The 22,450-nt window shown below is 41.9% G+C and overlaps 1 protein-coding gene across 5 annotated transcripts in view; it reads left to right on the top strand.

Annotated features, from left to right (window-relative positions):
* The window catches only part of ASB7 (ankyrin repeat and SOCS box containing 7), a 43,160-nt gene that overhangs the window by 8,639 nt on the left and 12,071 nt on the right, over positions 1 to 22,450 (top strand). For 2 of the 5 annotated variants that reach the window (XM_035131368.2, XM_035131365.2), the window contains 3 exons: positions 2,104 to 2,198; positions 2,792 to 3,058; positions 14,200 to 14,805. In XM_035131368.2, coding sequence (XP_034987259.1) covers positions 2,848 to 3,058; positions 14,200 to 14,805 — 817 coding nt within the window. In that variant the 5' untranslated portion in view covers positions 2,104 to 2,198; positions 2,792 to 2,847. The remainder of the gene's footprint in view (positions 1 to 2,103; positions 2,199 to 2,791; positions 3,059 to 14,199; positions 14,806 to 22,450) is intronic. The other 3 variants (XM_060282736.1, XM_035131366.2, XM_035131370.2) reach the window with 2 other exon arrangements.

The raw sequence follows: 22,450 nt of genomic DNA, 5'->3' as shown, positions 1-22,450 counted from the left end.
GCTTGGACCTCTGTCTGGCCTTGCAAGGGCCTGGCAACAGAAGGCGTGTTCTGAAGCACCCGAGTTGTTCAGTTCCATAAAAAACCCAGGAAGTGGCAAGGGGAAGGTAGAGGATTGTAAATCGGGGGGGGGGGGAATTGGGCACTGCAAATATCTGAGGACTTAAACTGGGGAGAGAAAGTGCATGGTTGGTTTTTTTTAAAAAAAGATGCAGATGCTTGCAATCAGTCGTAGTATATGTGAAATGGAGGGTAATAGCTCCCCCCCTTCAGATCCCCCTGAGCCTCAGAGTCCCCCTGAGTCGAGGCGAGATACTGTGGAGAGGGCAGGTTTCATCCCTGTGTCTCCCCCCCACCCTGTTCTGACCCATTACGTATCCCTGCTCCCTATTTGGCCCCCACCCCACCCCCAGGCAGCCCCCTACCTCCACTTGGCAAAGTGGTTATTTGGTGGGGGGTAGTGGTGCTAAAGGGAAAGTAAAAACCCCTTGCCGTGCAGGGGCCTACATAAATCAAAGGCCGTGCTGCGTTCTGTGATCCATGCGCTTGTCCTCTCCCTAGGAGCCTGTCTGATAATGGCAGCCTTGGTGGTTTCAGCTGCTTGGTTGATGATGTCATTTGGTTTGTGGGTGTGGCTTAGATTTCACAGGAAGGGAGGGGGTGGAGGAGGGTATAACGCCACTTGAGGGTGCTGTTCGACTTGGTGGAAAACCAGGTTTCTACCTGCCCAGATGTGAAATTTGAGGGATTTTTGTCCCCAACAACGCTCAGGGAGTGGCCTGGATCATTGTGTCAAAATTTCAGGACGATCGGTCAAGCGGTTACGGAGAAAAGTGGAACACGCACTTTCACGGTTTTTACATTTATATATATATAGATTATTTGTACCATCCTTTATACAAAGTTTACAGGGTTGTTTACAATGTAAAACACAAAAATACACACCGTCATAACAAACAGAAACAAAAACCCCACTGTTGGATAGGCATAGATTGTTTAATTAGCCAAAGGTCTTGGGAGAAGAGGAATGTTTTTCCCTGGTGCCTAAAGATATGTAACAAAGGCTCCAGGCAAGCCTTCCTGGGGAGGGCATTCCACAAGAAGGGAGCCACTGCAGAAAAGGCCCGTTCTTGTGTTGCCACCCTCCGGACCTCTTGCAGAGGAGGCACACGAGGAAGGGCCTCAGATGGTGATCTCAGCATCCAGGTTAGTTTACAGTGGTACCTCTACTTACGAATTTAATGGGTTCCGAATGCACATTCGTAAGTTGAAAAAAATTGTAAGGCGAATCCCATAGGAATGCATTGGGGGGGGAAACGTAAGTCGAAGCAACCCTATCTAAACTGCATCCAAGATGGCGGACGGAGCTCTGTTTGTAAGTAGAACATTCGTAACTAGAGTTATTCGTAAGTAGAGGTACTACTGTATATGCATATAGGTGGTCCTTGAGTTATTGAAGGATTCCACCCCTAACTTAGACAGTCGCTCCAGAAGGATACAATGCTTGATAGTATTGAAAGCAACTCAGAGGTTGAGACAGAGATCATCATCCAGGGAACCAAAGTGGTTTCTATTCCATAACCTTACTTTAGGCCCCGAAACCAGGCCTAAACTGGTAGTGGCATTTCTATTCTATAACCTTTCTATTCCGTAACCATAACTTATTACTTGATTATTTGGCATACAGAGGTTTCACAGGAGGGGAATTATTTCTTACCCAGAAATCTTTAGAAAGAGTGTTGGGTGTATTTCTGTAGACTATAGTGAGGGGGCATCATTCACCCGCCATCTCCTACACAGGATAACCTTTAGGGTTTTAATGCTTGTACATCTATGTGCCTACTAGAAAAAATATGGGATGCTGATGTGCCAGTGTGTGCCAGTGTCGTCTTCCTTCTGCATTTTTCCTCCATCTTGTTCTACCATGCCAAGTTACATGTCTTAAATTAAGCATCTTTTTTCAAACTGCTTCCATTATTTCACCCTGTTTTAGACACCCTTGTGTTAAGATGCATGAAATCTATGTGACATTTGAGAATCAATGAACAATTTTTATTTATTTTTGCTTGCTTTGATCTAACAAGACTACGTTCTTTATTTCAAGGAAAGCAGTTCGCTTGACACATTATACCTGCCAACAAGGTTATGTATAATGAAGATGGGAAATACAACTAACAAAAAGTGACCTCTGGTTATAAGGTAACTATTTTTTTAATTGAACACTTAAACTTTGATTTGTTTTAGAAAAGGTTAAAATGCCTCTTTCTTAGGGTAGTAACAGTGAAGGACATCCAGGATCTACTCATTCAGTGCTATCTTCAGTGATAGCATTAGGGATAAATGGCTGAGGCAAATAACAATAAATGAAAGTTTCATTGCACAATTACAATTTTTGGAAAGATATATCAGAAACTGAGGGGCAATGGATGAACAACTGATTGACCAATGGCATGAGGAAATCATGGCATGATTGACCAATGGCATGAGGAAACCAATATCTAGGAAATCATTTGGAATGTAATAAAATGTCACGCGTCTAAAACCTTGAGTACCATTAAATTTTGTTATGTGAAAGTTGACTTTTATAATTGATCCTTTAGCCTTCTCAATTGGCTATTTTGGGGGTACAGTGGGGTAGTGGGGACTGAAAAGCCCTGGCACATGGGTGCGTGTGTGCAGCTTTGTGGCTCCTGAGCTATGGAGGCTCCATGTGGCTCCATGTTGCTATGGAGTATTATTGGCACTCTCCCTGTCCCCCTCTCCGAATCTGATTTATATTTACTGTGTTTCAGTAGCAGGTGACCTGTGAGACCTCATGATCCTTCTTTAGGAGGCAGATTCTGCGAGGATGTTACATCACCACTGCCGGAGGAACCCCGAACTACAGGAGGAATTGCAGATTCAGGCTGCGGTGGCTGCTGGAGATGTTCACACTGTGCGCAAGATGCTAGAGCAGGGCTATTCTCCAAACGGTCGAGATGCCAATGGCTGGACCTTGCTCCATTTCTCAGCAGCAAGAGGAAAAGAAAGATGTGTCCGTGTATTCCTCGAACATGGAGGTTGGTTGACTTAAATGAGGTGGGGTAAAATTTGACCAAGCATCAAGGATTTTATCCATCGCACATTCACTTTAAACTCCTGTTTGTTTGTTTGTTTGTTTGTTTGTTTGTTTGTTTGTTTTTATGGCAGTGGCCACATTCAAATGATCACATCTCTGCTTAGTAAGTCAAGATATGTGCAAACTTCATGAACTCCTTGCTTCCCACTTGGTGTGAGTATGCAAATGAGATGGGAAATGGCAGCTTATCTTCCAGTTATGCCTGAATCTGGAAACGGTCACTTTAAAGTTAGCCTCCAGATCTTGACTTGGGCGTAATTGGAAGCTATCGTTAACTGCCGCTTCCTGACTTGTTCGCTCAAGGGAGAAATAAAGGAACTGCATACCTTATGAAGCTCACTCATATTGAGCTTAGGTTTTTATCATCTGAATGTGGCTCTTTTCGCGTTTGGTTTCATAAAATGATCAGGTAAGCTGGGTAGGACTTAATTTATGTACTTTAAATCTAATAGTGAATTAAAAAATAAAAAAGTGAGTAGGCATGGTATGGAATTGCAAAATCCACCACAAGGGGGCTCCCCTCTGTTAAGTATTTTGAATACTGTACTGTACATACCAGAGAAATAAAAGGTTGCAAGGATGCTCAAGGAAGCCATTCACTTTGCATCTAGGCTATGTTAGTTTTCTCTTGTTATTTATTAATTAAATTTATATATTGCTCTTTATCTAAGGATAACAGGGTGGTTTACAATATAAAAAACACAAAAATATATAATATAATAACAAACAGAACAATCCCCCCCAAAGTTTGAAAGGCAATAGATTGTTTAATTAGCCAAAGGCCTGGAAAAAGAAGAATGTTTTCAACTGGCACCTGAAGATATGTAATGAAGGACCAGATGAGCCTCTTTGGGGAGAGTGTTCCACAAACAGAGAGCCACCATCGAAAAGACCTGTTCTCTAGTTGCCACCTTCTGGACCTCTCCTGGATGTGGCAAATGAAGAAGGGCACCTCAGATGATGATCACAGGATCTGGGTTGGTTCATGTGAAAAGAGGTGATCCTTGAGGTCTTGCATTCCTGAGCCATTTAAGGCTTTGCAGGTCAAAAACAACACTTTGAATCGATCCTGGAAACTAATTGGCAATCAGTGCAATCAGGCCAGTATTGGTGTTACATTCTCAAACCATCTTGCCCTGGTGAGCAGCCTGGCACTGAATTCTGCACTAGCTCAAGTTTCTGAACCACCTGGAGAGGCAGCCACATGTATAACATGTTGCAGTAACCTAGAGGTTACCAGAGCATAGACAACAGAAGTTAGGGGTGCAGCTGGGCCACCAGCCAAAGCTGATGGAAGGCACTCTGCACCACCGAAGCCAACTGAGCCTCAAGAGACAGCAATGGATCCGGTAGTATTCTCAAGCTGTATACCACCTCCTTCAGAAGGAGTGTAATGTCATCAAGAGCAGGCAACCTCCCATCTATCCAATCTAGAAAACCACCTATCAACTGCCTTAGTCTTACCTGGATTGAGCTTCAGTTTATTGGCTCTCATCCAGTCCAAGACACCTATAGATGTAAGGGAGAAGTAGAGCTGTGTGTCATCAGCATATCGCTGACAATGTACTCCAAAATTCTGTATGACCCCACTCAGCTGTTTCATGTAAGTGTTAAGTAGAATGTGGGATAAAATCTAATTCTGAGGAACCCCACATTGAAGGCTCCATGGGGCTGAAGAGCATTCCTCAAGTATCACCCTTGGGAAATAGACATCCAAGAAGGAACAACCATTGCGTGCTTTGAAACTTTTGTGTAAACCAAATATCAAATGTAGATGATGATACAGTGGTACCTCGGTTTATGAACACAATTGGTTCCGGAAGTCTGTTCATATACTGAAGCATTCATAAACTGAAGTGAACTTTCCCATTGAAAGTAATGGAAAGTGGATTAATCTGTTCCAGACGTGTCTGCGGAGTACCCAACCTGAAGCGTACTTAACCCGAAGCATGGGTATAATTGGTTCCGGAAGTCTGTTCGTAAACTGAAGTGTTCATAAACTGAAGCGAACTTTCCCATAGAAAGTAATGGAAAGTGAATTAATCCGTTCTAGATGGGTCCGTGGCGATCGTAAACCGAAAATTTGTAAACCGAGGTGTTCATAAACCGAGGTTCCATTGGACTGTGGTACCTCGGATGTCGAACGTAATCCATTCGAGAAGACTGTTTGACTTCCAAAATGTTCTACAACCGAGGCGCAATGGGTGGTTGGCAAATTCCATTGAGAAAATGGAAAAACATGCCTCGGAAGCCGTTCGACTTCCAAGGCGTGTTAAAAAACGAAAGCATTCACTTACAGGTTTTCGGCGTTCAGCTTCTGAATCATTCGGCTTCCAAGGTGCTCGAAAACCAAGGTTCTACCGTAGTAATTTAAGAGGTGTTCTGTTTTTGTGTCTTTGGTTTCTTTGAACTGGTAACATAGTTTTTCTAAGCAGCTTTGAAGCCCAGCCATCATTGCAAATGTTCAAAGGGAGCTCCTGGGAGTGAAAAGATCTGATTTGGACCCATGAGAGCACCCATCTCTCTCCTCCCCCCCCCCCCCACTGGTACAGTGTCCCTGGGAGGCTTGGTGTATATTTACACATCATTTCCATAGTCGTTTGCAGTCCTATTTGAACATAGTCACAGTAGCAGCTGGTCTTGGAAGCTCCTTGGGAGTGGCTATTTTACCAGATTAAAGTTTCTGTCTTTTTAAAAGCAGGCTTCAGCCTATGTAGTAAAACGGGGATCAGCAAACTTTTTCAGCAGGGGGCCGGTCCACTGTGTCTCAAACCTTGTGGGGGGCTGGACTAGATTTTTTTTGGGGGGGGGGAATGAACAAATTCCTATGCCCCACAAATAACCCAGAGATGCATTTTAAATAAAAGCACACATTCTACTCATGTAAAAACACCAGGAAGGCCCCACAAATAATCCAGAGATGTATTTTAAATAAAAGGACACATTTTACTCATGTAAAAACATGCTGATTCCCGGACCGTCCGCAGGCTGGATTTAGAAGGCGATTGGGCCGGATCTGGCCCCCGGGCCTTAGTTTGCCTACCCATGTAGTAAAACATAAGTACCATTCTAAATGTGGTTCTAGTACAGACTTTTTATTTTTGTTTTAAAACTTGCAAATAGTAAACAAACAACCTGGGAATTAACAATGTGAAAGTGACACAGACTGACCATCCCTGGTTAAGGGCAGTGTTCCAGAACTCTGTACTACAGGAATTGAACAAAAGAAATTGTGTGTATTATGGTTGAACCAGGAGTTGTGCTCGCACTTGGGGGGTGGGGAGCAAAAGGAGAGCCATTTGTGCATTCATGGGAAACCACAATTCAGAGGTGGCTAAAATGTGGCCCTTCATATGTTGCTGGACTACAGCTCCTGCATTCCTGAGTGTTGGCTATGCTTGCAGGAATTGATGGAAGTTTGGAGCCCAATGTCATCTAGCAGTGTATCTCAACCTTGGTCCGCCAGCTGTTTTTGAACTACAACTCTCATCATCCCTGACCACTGGTTCTGCTAACTATGGATGATGGGAGTTGTAGTCCAAACCAGCTGGAGGCCCAAGGTTGAGAAACACTGATCTAGAGGGCTACAGGTTCCCCACCCCTGCCATAGTTAATGGTTTCCAGGAAAGTATGAACATGGCCACTATGTGCATAAAGTGAACTGGGGCCTATGTGCCTATGTAAAATTGGTGAATTCAAGACAAGATGGCAGAAAGACTGGAATTTAAAGAAAGGGAAACTCATAGAACTTTTGTGTGGCCTCTTACCGGGGAAATTTCTCTGTAGGCATGAGCTTATGGAACAAACTGGTCCAAGTGAATCATGATTTGCCAAACCCCAACGAAGCTTTGTACAGTCATACCTTGTTTTGTGTCGGGGATCCGTTCCGGAGCCCTGGACGCTAGCCGAAAAGGATGCTGGGCAAAGCGCCACGTCTGGGCATGCACGTGGAGCAGTTTGTGCTTATGTGTAAGCGCGAAGTGCAATTTAGCGCTTCTGTGCATGCGCGAGCGGCAAACCCGGAAGTAACCTGTTCCGGTACTTCCGGGTTTGCTGCAGACGCTCGCCAGAATGGACGCTAGACGACGCAGACGTTCACAGAGGTATTACTGTATGCCACATAAGTACCCCTTAATGTATCTAATATATATAAATCTAATATACCATATATAAATCTACTAGAGGCTGAGGTTTTACGATGGAAATGATTTTGAACACTCAAGGAAAGCATGATGATGTATTATTCAGTTCTGCTCATGTAGCTCCTACCTTCTCTTGACAATAGTGTGTTTATTGTGGACTCTTCTGCATTATCTTACATTGCTCCAGTAGAGTAGATTCCTCTTGCTTACCATTGGCTGTATTTTTAAGAAAAAGAAAAATATTTTTGTGTTGCAAGAAATAGTTTGTATGCTTTATCATTGTATCTCTTAGATCTTGTACATAGTGCCTGATCTATATCTGAGTGCATGTGCTGTATAAACACGAAGCCCATTCCTCCTAGATGGTGCTAACTTATGGAACTGAGCATTTAATGAGGGGGTTGATCTGTGTCATGAAATATATTACTAGTTAATTAGGAGAATAGCACAGAAATTGCCTATTGCTGCCTTAAAGCAAAGGTTATAAATGATCAAACTGCATAAATAGTTGGCAAGTTTTAGCTTAAACTTCAAGTATTGCAAATTGTATGATCTTTTAAGGTCCAGTAGAATAAATTATGACCATTTTTTATCCTTCCTATGGTAAGTGTGGCCAGAAGATGGCAGTACAAGTGTTTGTAGAACTGCAATGAATTTACTCCCAAAAATTACCCTGTGTGAGTCTTGATGTCTAATAAACTCCACCTATTCCCTAGTTATGCAAATATTCATCAGAATATTTGATAGCTTCGATATCCAATGCCCCCCCCCCAGTATTTGATATCTGCAGTTTATATTAGCTGTATTTGATAATTGCTAAAATGTATTTGACATTAGCCATACTTTGATAGCTGATAGGCAGTAGTATGTTAAAGTAGTTTTCAGACTTTCTGAAGGGAATACTGTAGACAGTAATATCTGTTATACAGCTCCTGGACATTACAGAGCATTCTGTAGCATGTTCGAAGGTGGTTGCTTAGTTCACACAGGGCAATGCTAATCTGCCACATTCCCCCTTGGCTGCACATTGCAGAGGAAAGATCAGTAGTGGTGGGCAAGCTATCTTCCAGTTGTTCTTCTCATTAGGGAACCCTAATAGGATTCTCTCCCTGCCCCTGCGAAAGTTTCAAAATCACTGTACTCATAACAGTGTGCTGACGATGAGCATGCAGTAATATTTAGTATTAGATTTTGAAAAGCTGACATGTAATCATTTATATTTTTAATCGTAAAACTTTTGATCTATAACATGAAATGTTATTTGATGGATGGTGGGGTGGGGGTAGGCTTCGTTGAAGAGATACCAACAAGTTCAAAGCATTCAAATTCTCAGATTAAAATTGAGTAAAACAACAACAGTGAGGACCCATGGTCCTAAATAGAATTATAGTAGTATCACTTGTTATAATACTGTTTGTTAGCATGAGTTTTTAAGTTGTCATGCAGATGCTTTATCAGAAATAGTCTAATTTAAATAGATTGGCTTCTATTCCTTCCAGTGACTACTGAATACTTATAGACTTTCTGGAATTGTTCGTTGGGCAGAGTGGTTTTTTTGTGTTTGTGTTAAGAGCTAGTCTTAAAACTACTTGGTTTAACACCTGCACCAGATAATAACAGAGCAAGATAGTTACATTAACTGTGTTGCCCTAAAGTAGGGTTGCCATATTTCAAAAAGTGAAAATCTGGACACAAAAGTTGTTGAGCTTTTTAAAGTTTTGCCCATTTTTAAGGAAGTTCGCCAAAATTGACATGGGTTGCCTGTCATACATCCAGATTTTCCCGGACGTTTCAGCGATTTTTACTGGAGCACTGTTTCCAACTGCCGAATCCTGGCTATGTCCAGGAAATTCCAGACATATGGCAGCCCTACCCTAAAGTTCTAAAGCCCTGTTAGATGATTGGATAGAAAAATATTTTTTTTATTGGAAGTTTCACAGTAAAGCCAACCAAAAAAACTACTCTTGAACAGAACTTCAGGGACATGCAGGAAGAACATGAGATTAAGATTTGGAGCAGCTGGGCTGACCTCAGGCTTGCTACACCCTTGGGAAAGCACTTGGTGAAAACTTCTTAATTCATTTCCTGGCCACCACAGTATTTACCCCCTGTTTTTTCACCTCGTTTTTTTCCTCCTTTGCTTCCTCTGTTTGTCTTGAGAGAAACAAACCACCAGCACTGGTCTGCACTTAACATATACAGGCAATCCCCCATTTATGCAGTGGTTACGTTCTGAGGCACCGTGCGCATATGGGAAGTCATGTATAATTGAAGCACCCATTGGAAAGGCCCGGAATCACCCTCTAAAGCTCTGGAAAGCCTTTAAAAACCAGCAGCCCTACCAGATGGGCAGGAATGGTCTTCCTCATCGTTGGAGGACGATTTGCAAACAATGACAAGCAGGGTAGATGGTACCCCAAAGTGCTTGGTTTTGGGTCAGATTCACTTGGTGGGGCTGATGGTGTATTGCAGAAGAACATGGGGATGAGCAGCTGGCAGTTTTGTCTCTTCAGCTGGTCAGGGCACGTTTGGGCAGCCTCCTGGTCCACAAATGCAGCTTCAATATGGGTGGCAATATTTTTTAAATTAAAATGTCGTTTGAAGTGGTCCAGCCAACCGCAGCTAGCTCAGAACTCCTTTGCAGGCTGCTTGAAGCGCACATGCAGCCTGAGAGTCGTCTTGTGCAAGGTGCTGCCACCAGTGGGGATACACTAGCAGTTCATGTCCTCTAGACACAGGTTCAGTGCCTCATGTGCCTTCACCAGGGCCTCAGTGTTCGAACCTCCCATTGTTCTAGGCACATTTTGTGACTGGTAATTTAATTAGCGCGAGCAGTTTCTGAGCTCTGGGTGCAGTCCTGTGCCTAAGATTTCAGATTAGAACTGCAGAGTGAAAGGAAAGGACCTTTTTCTTCCACCCCACTTCCAGCTACTCTGAAGACTGGAGAAGAGACCATCTTAAGAATATTAGGGGGGTGGGCGGGGGAAGGACTAGACCATGTGAAAAACGAACACAATATTTTAGCTGCAGTTCATTCATTTTCAGCTTTTTATTCTTGTGATTAAAAAAAGCACACCTAGACATTCTGTCATTGTACCCATAACCTAGGTTTAAGGTGCCATTTAGCTCCTAGCTTTCATATCTGTTTCTAACACTGGGCATGTAGCTGAGGACTATGTAGCATGTAGTTGGGGACTATGGCAGTTGTAAGTGTACATGTACTTGCTGCCCCTGATGCCAGATGGGCAGGGTATAAATAATATAAAAATAAAAATAATAATTTTCTCCTGTATCTTAATGGCACATATGCTGGATTTGTTCCTGCCAAACTTGCGTGCCACAGCACACACACTCATGCCACTCTATAAACAGTCCAGCACTTCCAATTTCTCCTCCAGCGTTGGCGATGCTGTGTGTTTAGGTGCCATATCAAAGAACAGCTTTAAAAAACTCCTCCAAAACTCCCAACACAATTGCTCTCTCCCAATCTCATTTCTCAAACTCAAACTCTCCACAGGCCTCAATGGTAGGTGCAAGGGCTCTTGGGACTGCAAGTGCAAAGGCCTGTGGGGTTGCTAGGTGCTGTTTCCACTCCTTTTCTGACTGTTTCATGCCTCTTCTGAGTCTGTTTTAGCGATATTTTTTTAAATTCACTCCCGGGTATGGCGTGATGCACATATACATGGTGACACACACATATTGAATGTACGTAAATGATGGGTTGCCTGTAGTCAGCCTCTGGCTTGTTTCCTTAAGCGCAGCAGAGTTAGGAGCAGGGGAGAAGCAAAGCAGAGGTGTTTGAGCAGTGTGCACAAGTTTGCATTGAATCTTAGTTTTTAAAGTGGTTTAAAGTGGCATTTTAGCCAGGTCAACGTTTTAAACTGTCCTTGCAAATATCTTATCTCAAGCTTTTATGCAGATAATGCCAGTGTGTTTGAATGCCAGGCACTTTGGCAATTATGTATGAGCAAAACTACTCTTAGAAAGGTTGTGTGTGAGGGGGGGGGATACGTGTGTTGTGTTTGAATATCAGCTCTCTACACTGGTGGGTTTTCAAAGAATGAATCCAGATTTCTGGAAGTAGAGGGAAATCTGTGATAGTGTTTCTTTTATTATTTGTTACTGTACCTTATTTTCTTTCTCCTGTGGCTGATGTTTACATGCCTGAAAAACCTTAATTTTCTGGGCAAACCCAGATTATTTTCATTTTATAGAAAATGCTTTTATCAAGATGAACTGAAATAAAATGTAGCTTACATACTTTGGAAATGCTGTGAACAACAGAGGGCATTCTTTCTTTACCTTATACAGTATTGTGCACTCCCCCCCCCAAAAAAAAACACACATACAAGCTCATCTTGTCAGACCACAATACATCTGCATCTTGGGCCAGCAGATGTTGCTTCACGTGCTTCTTTTTAAGACCAAGAAGCACAAGGCAAAACAAAACACAGAAACAAGCATGATATTTTAGAGTTGAAGGAGCTTTGATGCATGGAAATACCTTGAGCAGTTGGATTTAGGATGCACAGTGGAGGTCAGGGAGCTTGGACGGTGTAAGCAATCTGTACCATGTACTCCTGTTTGGTTTGTTTTTGACCAAGATGTGGAAACTGAGGAAGTGAATTGAGATGAAACTTACTACAAGAACTCTGCATCAGTTAATTCATATTTCAAGCAAATATGATTTTCAGTGAATCTACTTCTAATTTGAGCTGTTGCATGAGCTGGATGGATTGTTGCTCTGAATGAGGTAGTTTCCTGTGTTCCCATTAAAAACATTATAAATCACAACAGTACTAAAAACAATTTTAAAGACCTAATTAAAATGATGCATGTATAAGTACATACTTCCCTTATAAAAATAAAATAAAGTGTATAGTGTGGAAGATCAGTGTTTTCCTTGCTCTGAAGAGTTAATTGTTCTACTGTAAGTAGGTTTAGCAATCAGGGTAGCGAAGTATCAGTTAATTGGTGCAGTCCTGTCGTAATAGTTAGACAGCAGAACTGTAGCTTTTACATTTCCCCTGTCTTTGCCTTTTCCTGGTTTGGCTTGGGGGGGGGGGCTTGCCATGGAGGAGTTGGGCCGGAAAAGGAGCCTGCTACCAGGCAGAGTTTGGAGCAAAGACTTCTTCAAGAAAGGTACCAACTAGCACCTGTGGTTAAAACAAGCCATGGCTTTGCATTGTAGCATGTTGCCAGATAACAAATCATGGTTAGTCTGCTGAGCTGCATTCAGAAGTCTTAACAAGCCACACTTTGGCTAAACAAGGTGCTGTTCAGCATTATGTGTGAACCAGGCTAATATGCAATAATGCTGAATTTGTTCAAAAGGAAAGTGACTTCACCCGTAACTTAAAATACATTAATTACAGGTAGGTAGCCATGTTGGTCTGCCGTAGTCGAAAAAAAATAAAAAAATCCTTCCAGTAGCACCTTAGAGACCAACTAAGTTTGTTATTGGTATGAGCTTTCGTGTGCATGCACACTTCTTCAGATATCTGAAGAAGTGTGCATGCACACGAAAGCTCATACCAATGACAAACTTAGTTGGTCTCTAAGGTACTATTGTACTGGAAGGAGTTTTTTTATTTTGTTTAAAATACATTAATTTTGTTTGTTACTATGTTGTGTATTTTTGTGTGTTCTTACTGTAACCCATCCAGTGATCCTCGGATGAAGGGTGGTATAGAAATTTAATAAATAAAATTCACTTTTTCAAATAGGCCCATGTTCCAAAATACAGCCTCCACCTGAGATTTTGGTTTATTATTTATTATTGTTTATTTGGCCCTGACTCTGCCAAACCACATCTTAAATTCTCTGAAGTTATAAAGCAACTTGTATTTTGAGGGTTACTACTAAATTGGGAAATTGCATACAAACAACAGTTGTGTGCCAATATTATCAAATTGTTTGGATCAGCTAAGACTAGAAAGCCATAAAGTAAAATTTTACATATTTTCAATTGGTGAAAGTGAAAAAAGAGAAAGACTAGCTCTTCCCCTAACTTTTTAGATCTCTCTATCTATATCTATATCTAATCTATATCTATACAGTGGTACCTCGGGTTGTGTACTCAATCCGTTTCGAGGTGCCGTTTGCACCCCAAAAAGTATGCAGCCTGAGCGGCGCTTTAGCGCATGTGCGAAGTGCCGATAGAGCACTTCTCCGCACTCGAGAAGCACACAGAAAGCTGCGCATGCGCGCACGGCAGAACCCAGAAGTAAAACTTCCAGGTCCACCGTGTTCTTAAGCTGAAAGTATGCAACCCGCAGTGTACTCAACCCGAGGTATGACTGTATATCTATCTATAATCTAGCTAGCTAGCTTTTACAATGGTACCTCGCAAGACGAATTTCGGTTCCGGGGCTGCTCGCCGCCTGTCTGCCTTCCCCGAGGAAGCCCCGCTGTCGCCACCAGTCCCCCGAGCTGCGCTTCGGCTCGGGGGACTGGCAGGGAAAGCAGGCAGGCAGGCGGCAAGCAGCGCCCGCTGAGCTTCGGCTCCGGGGCTGTTGTCGCCTGCCTGCCTGACTTCCCCAAGCTTCGCTTCAGCTTGCGCTGACAGCTGTAGCGCGGCAAGAAGGCAAAGATCAGCTGTTCTGCGGCTTCATCTTGTGAAGCGCGGCCATAGAAGGCTTCGTCTTGCGAGATGCCTCGCACAACGTAAAACTCTTTCGACCTTGCGAGTTTTTCGTTGCACAAGGCATTCTTCTAGCAGGGTACCCTGTAATACAGTAAGTAAATAAAATGAACAGCTTATAGCATAATATAAGTACTAATTATTATGTGACCAGTGAACTGGTCAATTGCAAGATGGTTGGGTAAGATGATTTAGTAGGACACTCTCCCAAGAATTGTAACAATGTATAGAAAAAAATTCAGCTGCCTTTTTGTGTTCTGATAATAGCTAACCCATTGCAATTTTGTTTCACTTTAGCTGATCCCACAGTGAAAGACTTAATTGGAGGCTTCACTGCTCTACATTATGCAGCTATGCACGGCCGAGCTCGGATTGCACGCCTAATGCTGGAATCAGACTACCGCGTTGATATCATTAATGCAAAAAGTAATGATGGCTGGACTCCTCTGCATGTGGCTGCTCACTATGGCAGAGATTCGTTTGTCCGTCTCCTGCTGGAATTCAAGGCTGAGGTTGATCCACTCAGTGACAAAGGTACTACACCACTTCAACTGGCTATTATCCGCGAAAGGTCCAGCTGTGTCAAAATACTCCTAGATCACAATGCCAACATTGACATTCAGAACGGCTTCCTGTTGCGCTATGCTGTGATCAAAAGCAATCATTCTTACTGCCGGATGTTCCTTCAGAGAGGGGCTGATACAAACTTGGGGCGCTTAGAAGACGGGCAGACACCATTGCACTTGTCTGCTCTTAGGGATGATGTACTCTGTGCACAGATGTTATACAACTATGGTGCAGACACTAATACAAAGAACTATGAAGGACAGACTCCGCTGGCAGTTTCAATAAGTATTTCTGGAAGTAGCCGACCTTGTTTGGATTTCCTACAGGAAGTAACAAGTATGTATACTGGAAATCTTTAATCAAAGTCCTCCAATGGTCTTTGGGAGAAGTTGGTGGAAAAATGAGTTTCCTACTTAGCTGGTTGTTACTTGAAAGTTTAGGCAGGCCCAGAGAATAACCACTCTTTCCCCCTTCAGAATCAAGCTTGTATTTAAACTTGTATACATTTCTCCTGAACTAACTTGGATTCAAATCCTGATTTTTTTTGTCAGTCCTAGTCAATCAACGGTTCTGCATGTGACAAGAAGGTTGCAGAGAATGAAGGCTGAGATGTGTAAAATACATTTTCCCAAGGTCTTTCTCTGGTTTACAAAGGAATGTTCAAAAACTGCTGCTTGCTCATAAATTATTTTTCACTTTTCTTTGTTCTTCATTAGAATGGGAGATGATACTGAATTATTTATCCCTTGGGGCTGCGAAATGAGCCTGGTTATTGTGTTGACATCCTTTGGACCTCAGTGATATTAACACGTGTATGTTGGTTCTTAAATTATAGATCTAAGCAATTCGTGGTTGATACCACTTACTACTCAGTAGTATTATTTGCACCATCAGTCTTTTTCTCCTCTTTGGCGATCAAACTTTACCAAACCAATTTCTTTTCCAGCCATTGCCTGACACAATATTTCTTCTTGGTTTGTGCTTATGCTGCAGTGTTGACATGGTTAATCTGTACTGTTTTCCTTTCAGTCACTAAGCCCCCAACTTATGCACATTTAACTTGTGCACATTCAGCTTGACGTGCATGGCAAAAAATTTTTTTTAAGGAGTGGAGTTTCGAGGAAAATGACTTTGGTAATCCCACCTGCCATTGAATCCAGTGTGTTTTGCCTATATGTGATTTTGGCTTTAGGCATGATCCCCAGAACGTAACCCCACTCAAACCACAGGCTTACTTTTGAAGTAAGAGATAGGGTATACAGAATAGAGCAGAGCCAGAGTTCTTGTGACAAAACCATGTTATAACAATCAGCCTGTTATGTGTGTACTGTATGATAATGATATCTCACTGTAAGTGGAACTTGTCAAATGTAGGTAGCGTGTGACAACCCATAGTTCCAATTCTGTTCAGTAGTGTAAGGATCATGGGGTGGTTGCTCACAAGTAACCTCGCAGGACTCCAACCTGGTTATTTACAGGTTTATTGTGCATACTATGTACAGTGAAGAGCTAACAATTTCATGACTGCCCTAGTTACTTGCAGAATCCGGGAGTACCCCCTTCTGGTTTCTACCCCAGCATAAGGACTTGGACACCCCCAGTCTCCGCCTCCCCTCCTTGCGTTTCAATCCCCTGTGTAATTGGGGCAACGGAAATAGCGTCTCCCTCTCTGAGTCCTCTGGGCGAGGGTGGTGCAAGGGCTCCAACACAGCATCCTCGAGCCCTCTCCTCCTCGTGCTGACCAACTCCCTCTCCTCCCCACTGGAAGCGTTGCTGCCAGGGCCGGCTCTAGGGGTAGGCTGGGGGGCGCAGCGCGGCGAAGCCACCACGCTGCGCGCTGCACCTGCCCACCAGCCGCGGGAAGAAACTGGGCGGGGGTGCCGGAGCGATCTGTGCACCACAGCGCCAGGGCGCCCGACCCGCTTAAGAGGGCCCTGGATGCTGCTATCCTGGCTGGACGAGGTGCTGCTGGAGAGGAGGGGCTGGGGATCCCTGTAGCCTGATCCACCCCCCATCTCCTCCTGCGGACCCTGTGGGGGCCCCCTGACAAGTAGCAATCACCTGTCTTATCTCTAGTCATTGCTGAGATGTGGGTAAGACTAACTTAGCTGTGTCTGAGGCTCCCACATTCAAGAAGTGTGTGGGGGGGGGGGAGGGTGTTTGATTGCTGAATAAGCTCGAGGAGGCATGTCATAGGTATATAAATTATCTGCTCACATTGAATTTGTACTTCCTTTGAAATTACAGAAGGATTAATTTTTAACATACAGATTGAGTAACAGGTTTAATACTAAACTTTGCTTCAGCATTATATAAATGAAGTTTGGGCTTTTGTTCATTCTCCCTCACATCGCTATACCAGTTTCTATTCTCTCTGGTTTACAGAAACCATTAATTTATCATCATTTAAAGAACAACAACAACACAGATCTTTAAAGCATTTCCTTATTTTTTAAAAAATTGTCCCAGAAAACAAAGAGAGAGGTTACTACCATTTGCATTGTCAGTGTTTTTTGGACTTGCAGTTTTCCTTCATTTTTCTCTTCTCTGAAGTATAATTTCACCCAGTTTTCTTAGCATATAACAATGCATTCATATCCTAGTTACTTTGTATCCACGCACAACTCCTCTTTAGTAAAACACTTTCTCTGCAGAGTTTTTCTTCCAGCTTACTCTCCTCCTACCCTAGCAACTTCCTGTTTAGCACCCTCCTCTGTGTGGGAATTTAGGATTATTATTTTTTCTTGAACACTTAAACCTTTTTTTGTAAAAATTGTGCTTAACTTTGCATATGTTCAGATTTTTGAACATTAAGGCTGCAATCCTAAACACCTAGATTGAATTTTGCTCCATTAGACTCCATGGAACTGACTTCCGACTAAGGTATGTTGGATTGCCCTTCACCACTGTAGTTAAGTAACTTTTAGTAGCACTGTTCCTATCAATGTCTCCCTTTTAAAAAAACTTCTTGGTCTCCTTAACCCTACAGTGTAATTTTGATCTTTTTCAGTGTCCTTCGTGGATTGTACAGTGCTTTTCTATACTGTCTTTTTGTTTTCATCACATCCCTTCTATTGTCATAATCATTTAACCCTTTAAACATGTTCAGTGCTGTTGGCATGTATTCTCCTGATTTTGATTGTATGCCTTTCTTCATCAAAATGTAACGCCACACTAGCACTGGCTAAGATTTGTGGAATGGCTGAACTGAAAGATCTCTGTGCTGATTTTCTTCTGAGCCTATCCCTACCAAGGCTTGCTTTGCTCACATTCAGCTTGGCATACCTTTAGCACTACAGTGGTGCCTCGCTTAACGAATGACCTGCTTAACGAAATTTCCGCTTAACAAAAGGATTTTTCGAGCGGAGGTTGCCTCGCTAGACGAATTCGTTTTATGAAAAATTCGTCTAGCGAATCGCGGTTTCCCATAGGAATGCATTGAAATTCAATTAATGCGTTCCTATGGGCAAAAAAAATCCCAAAAAAATCAATGCATTCCTATGGGATTCGCTAGACGAATTTTTCGTTATAAGAAAAGACCCGTGGAATGAATTAAATTCATCTAGCGAGGCACCACTGTACCCTTGTACAACCCTTTGAATACTTAAGCATTGAATAAGCAGCCACACTGGCTTCCTCCCTACACCTGTTATTTTCCTCTTTCTGATGCCCAGTGCATTCATGTGTAGCACACCCAGTGATCCTTGGGCATGGCCCTGGGCCTCTCTTGGCCACCTTGGTCCTATTGCATACCCCCCCCCCTAAATGCTTTTGACTTGGCAGGAATGTGTCCTTGAACTGTGGTAATGCCTCTTGCTTCCTGGATAAAGGGTGGAAAGGGTTGTGCATGTGTGCTGACTTTAGCATGCCTGCAATGTAGGCAACTGTACATAGAAAAGTCACATCCATTACTTGGCCCACTCTTGCCTTTGGTCCCATTCACCATGCAGCCCTTGGAATGAAAATGGTTCCTCGCCCCAGATTTAGGCCTTATTCCCAATATTTATTGCATTTGTCTCTGCCTCTCGGATGCCATTTGACAAGTTTGTACTGTACTTTAGCTAACTAAGTCAAGACCGCAGGGAGAGTACTCCCATCACAAAAAGTCAGTACAGGATGTGTCCATTAGTAAGTGGATTGAACCACTTCCAGCTTTTTTGGCAAACTTGTGACAGGCTTATGAAAAGCCAAGGTGCAAACTCATTCTTATTTTTGTAAAGGGAGTGGTTAGTTGCAGCACTTCCTTAAGCGAAAACCTCCAATGTGCGGGAAAGCAAATGCTTTCAGCATGAGAGAAGGCTCTTCAATGTTGATACACACCAAGCCCTAACATGAAAAGATCTTTGTCACCTGTAGTCATGATGGTAGCGCTGTATTTTATATAATGTGAAAATTAGTGTCTGAACGCATGCCTCTGCCCATTTCTCTATGTTGGCTTTGACAGTTTGACTAGGTGTCAACTGGGTGGCTTTGACAGTTTGACTAGGTGTTAACTGTTTATGGCCGACAAAGTATAAAGCTGTAGTTACGAGGTTTATTACTGTGTTGCAGTAGTCTAAGCAAAAGGCACATTACTGCTCTAAGGAGCTTCCATTGATTGAGGGGGGGGGGGCAGCCAGCTTTAAGGTTGTATGCTTGGAACGTGGTTTCCTTGATAATCATAATCAGAGAGGACTCTGTTGAAGAGGACACTTAAACAGGCTAGTCTTCTCAAGGGAGATTATTTAATTACATTTTGTATCTATTATACTACTGTATTCCCTTTGTTAAGCTGAAAGATTTGTGGATTAAAAAGTAATTTGAAAGCCTTTTAGATCCTCCTTTCTTTAGACAACTACAACTGAAATGAATCTAAATTTTCTTTGCCAAAATTTGAAAAAAAATGTGTTCGGTGTTTTTAAGTCATGCAGTGGCTTCCACTCCTACATAATTTGAATCCTTTGAAATTGAGAACTTCATGGAATGTAGTTGTGGTCAATGGGGCGATTTTCCTGCATCAGCATGTTTCAATGTGTGGGAAAATATTCTATAACTTAGTATGAAGTTTTAAAATCATTTGCTTCAATTAATGGTTGTAAACTTCCTCTGCTTTTCAAGTCAGGTTGTAGATGATGGCTTAGTTCATCCTCTTGCAGAGATGTTGTTTTTGTGGAACTAATGTTATAGTGCATGTGATATTGTAGACTCTTCATGCAATACTAATCTCCCCTTGTTAGGTAGCTGATAGTCAAATGCCAGTTTTAAAATAAATAGTGTTTTATGAGACGGGGCAGGCTTTTATGTATGTTGGAGATGGATCAGACTCTTTCAGAGAAGAGATATCCTAGGTTCTTTTGGGCATGGAAAATAGGAGGCTAAACTTTCAAAGGGTTATGTAGTATCTGAGGTGGGTGACTGTTAGTCAAAGCAAACTCCCCGGCTATCATATTCCAAGCACATTTTCAAAGCATGCATGTTTGCCTCAAGAACATAACTGGGCTTTTTGTTCAGGTAGGTGCTTTGATATTGCCATATGTTTTGTGTGTTTATCCCCCAACAATCCCTTTATTCAACGCCCCCCCCCCCCCAAGTACTCTGTTTCAGGGAGGTTGGGCTGCCTTTGGGCATTGCAATACAGTATAAAAGTGAAATATCCAGTGTACTAATTGTAAATGGAGCTAAACTATAACATATGCTGAAGTCTTGCTGATTTAAATAATGCATTTGTAAGTGTACCACCATGTAATATAATTGCACACTGTGTGCAGCAAGGTTGAACACCATGAGCATGAGCTGTACTTCTATTGGGCTTGATCTACAAAGTGAAATAAGCTTTTAACAAAAAAAGAGACCTTGCGAGAAACGGCTGTTATCTCAGGATTTTGGAGTTTAGTTTAAACCACTTTTATATTCTGCTTTTACTGATGCTGGGCTTGGAGTGGATTTCTTACATGCCTGTTGAATTTTGATCTGCATACAGTTGCTATTGCCTGCCGCTGTGTTAGGCAACAGTATTATCAGTCTGTGTACCGTAAAGGTAAAGGACCCCTGACCGTTAGGTCCAGTCGCAAATGACTCTGAGGTTGGGGCACCCACCTCGCTTTACTGGCCGAGAGAGCAGGCGTACAGCTTCTGGGTCATGTGGCCAGCATGACTAAGCCGCTTCTGGTGAACCAGAGCAGCGCACGGAAACACCGTTTACCTCCCCGCTTGGAGTGGTACCTATTTATCTACTTGCACTTTGATGTGCTTTCGAACTACTAGGTTGGCAAGAGCTGGGACCGAACAACAGGAGCTCACCCCATCGTGGAGAGGCTTTTTAAAGAGCTAGAGTTTAATTGCAGCATTTTCAGGTCACCAAACAATGAATGGGTGAGTGGCACTAACCCCTTCAGTTTTGTAAGCAGATTTAACATAAATATAAATGGGTAGGCAGTTATTTATTAGATTTCTTACCAGCCCTTTACTGCAAGTTCCCAGGGCAAGTTACAACAATAATATATACAATTATAAAACAAAATAGTTGCAACCATAAAACAAAAGTGTAAACAATTACAAACAGTTCCATATATAAAAACAGAACAGACATTTAAAAGCAGTTCCATAAATAAAAACCATTGAAGTTTATTCCAGTGCAGATGCAAGACTGCACATGAAGCTATAGGAACCCAAAAGAAGGTTTTTTTGCACCAAGAACTCTGGCCAGAAATTTAAATGTTAGGAATAAATCCTACTCGCGAGTTACAGTCAAATAAGGTATGTATTCTGGTAAGACTAACAGTCTTGAACAGAACAAATGAATACAAACAAGAAAAAAGCTTCAAGTTCACTTCAAGAGTATATATAGTTTAAAGTGTTACAACTTAGAAAATTATAGTACATCACAGTGTAAAGACACAAAAGCTATCAACTAATAATATCCGTCAATGTCAGTCAGATTCCAAAAGTGTTCAAAAGGGTAGTTTTATATAGAGCCAGGATACAGAGTCGATTCAGTAAAAGAACCCAGGACAGGGCCCTGTTTCGATATGGACGTCTTCGTCAGCTGGTAAATATCAAAAATATCAAATAATAACAAATAATACATAGATTACATAAAAATTCTCAATTGGCATGGCTTAAGTTTTAAAGTATCAGATAGCATTATATAACATTTGGTTCCTTACCTAATTTATGAGATTGTGTTGACTTGTGAAATAGAATTCTATGTTTTTCAAATATTGTGTCTGAAAATAACAATAATGCATGTTTTAAGTCTAAATTAAAGTTGTTAATTATTAATTGTACGGCACCAAATAGTTGTATGTTTCCTCACCTGAGTTTGTGGCGATCAGCGTGTATCTAAATATTTCTATGCGTTTTCAGTTTGGAGGTAAGCTAATTGTCTTTTGTGTCTATACCTTTTTGTGTCTATACCTTTAAGAAGATTGAGAAGCCTGTTCCCCCCGCCCCCTGGAGACACATATAAGACAATTGTATTTTTAGTATTTGATTGTAATGTGCACTCTGTTAAAATCATATAGTGGGGGGAGTGGAAGCAAAACTACTTTGAAACCAAAAATAGCAATAGGTCATTTGATTGCTATAAGGCAACCATGCATTTCATAGGGGTGTGAATTGCTTCTTTTACCTCACTCTCCACTTGATATAAATCACATAGACAATTGAAATAATGACAATTGCCTTTTCCTTAAAACAGCTTTCTGGGCCTGGTGCCCATTTATGATGGCGTTTTAACTTGCAGATTGCACCTGAATTATCTAATGAAAGAAGCTTTGATTTTTATATGTATTTTTAAAGCAAATATAAATTAATTTAACTTTAATTTCACACCTACCTTTTTTCTTAATTACTGTTTGGGAGCCTTTTGCACAGTAGATAGTAACATCAAATATAGTTCATTGCTACCTTGAAATTTATTATTATTATTATTATTATTATTATTATTATTATTTATTAACCAAATTCATACTAGCTAGACTAAACATGGCATCTATCTAAC

The sequence above is a fragment of the Zootoca vivipara genome, chromosome 14 (genome assembly GCF_963506605.1).
Source record: "Zootoca vivipara chromosome 14, rZooViv1.1, whole genome shotgun sequence".
Taxonomy (NCBI): Eukaryota; Metazoa; Chordata; class Lepidosauria; order Squamata; family Lacertidae; genus Zootoca; species Zootoca vivipara.
This window is presented reverse-complemented; position numbering and strand designations above follow the sequence as displayed.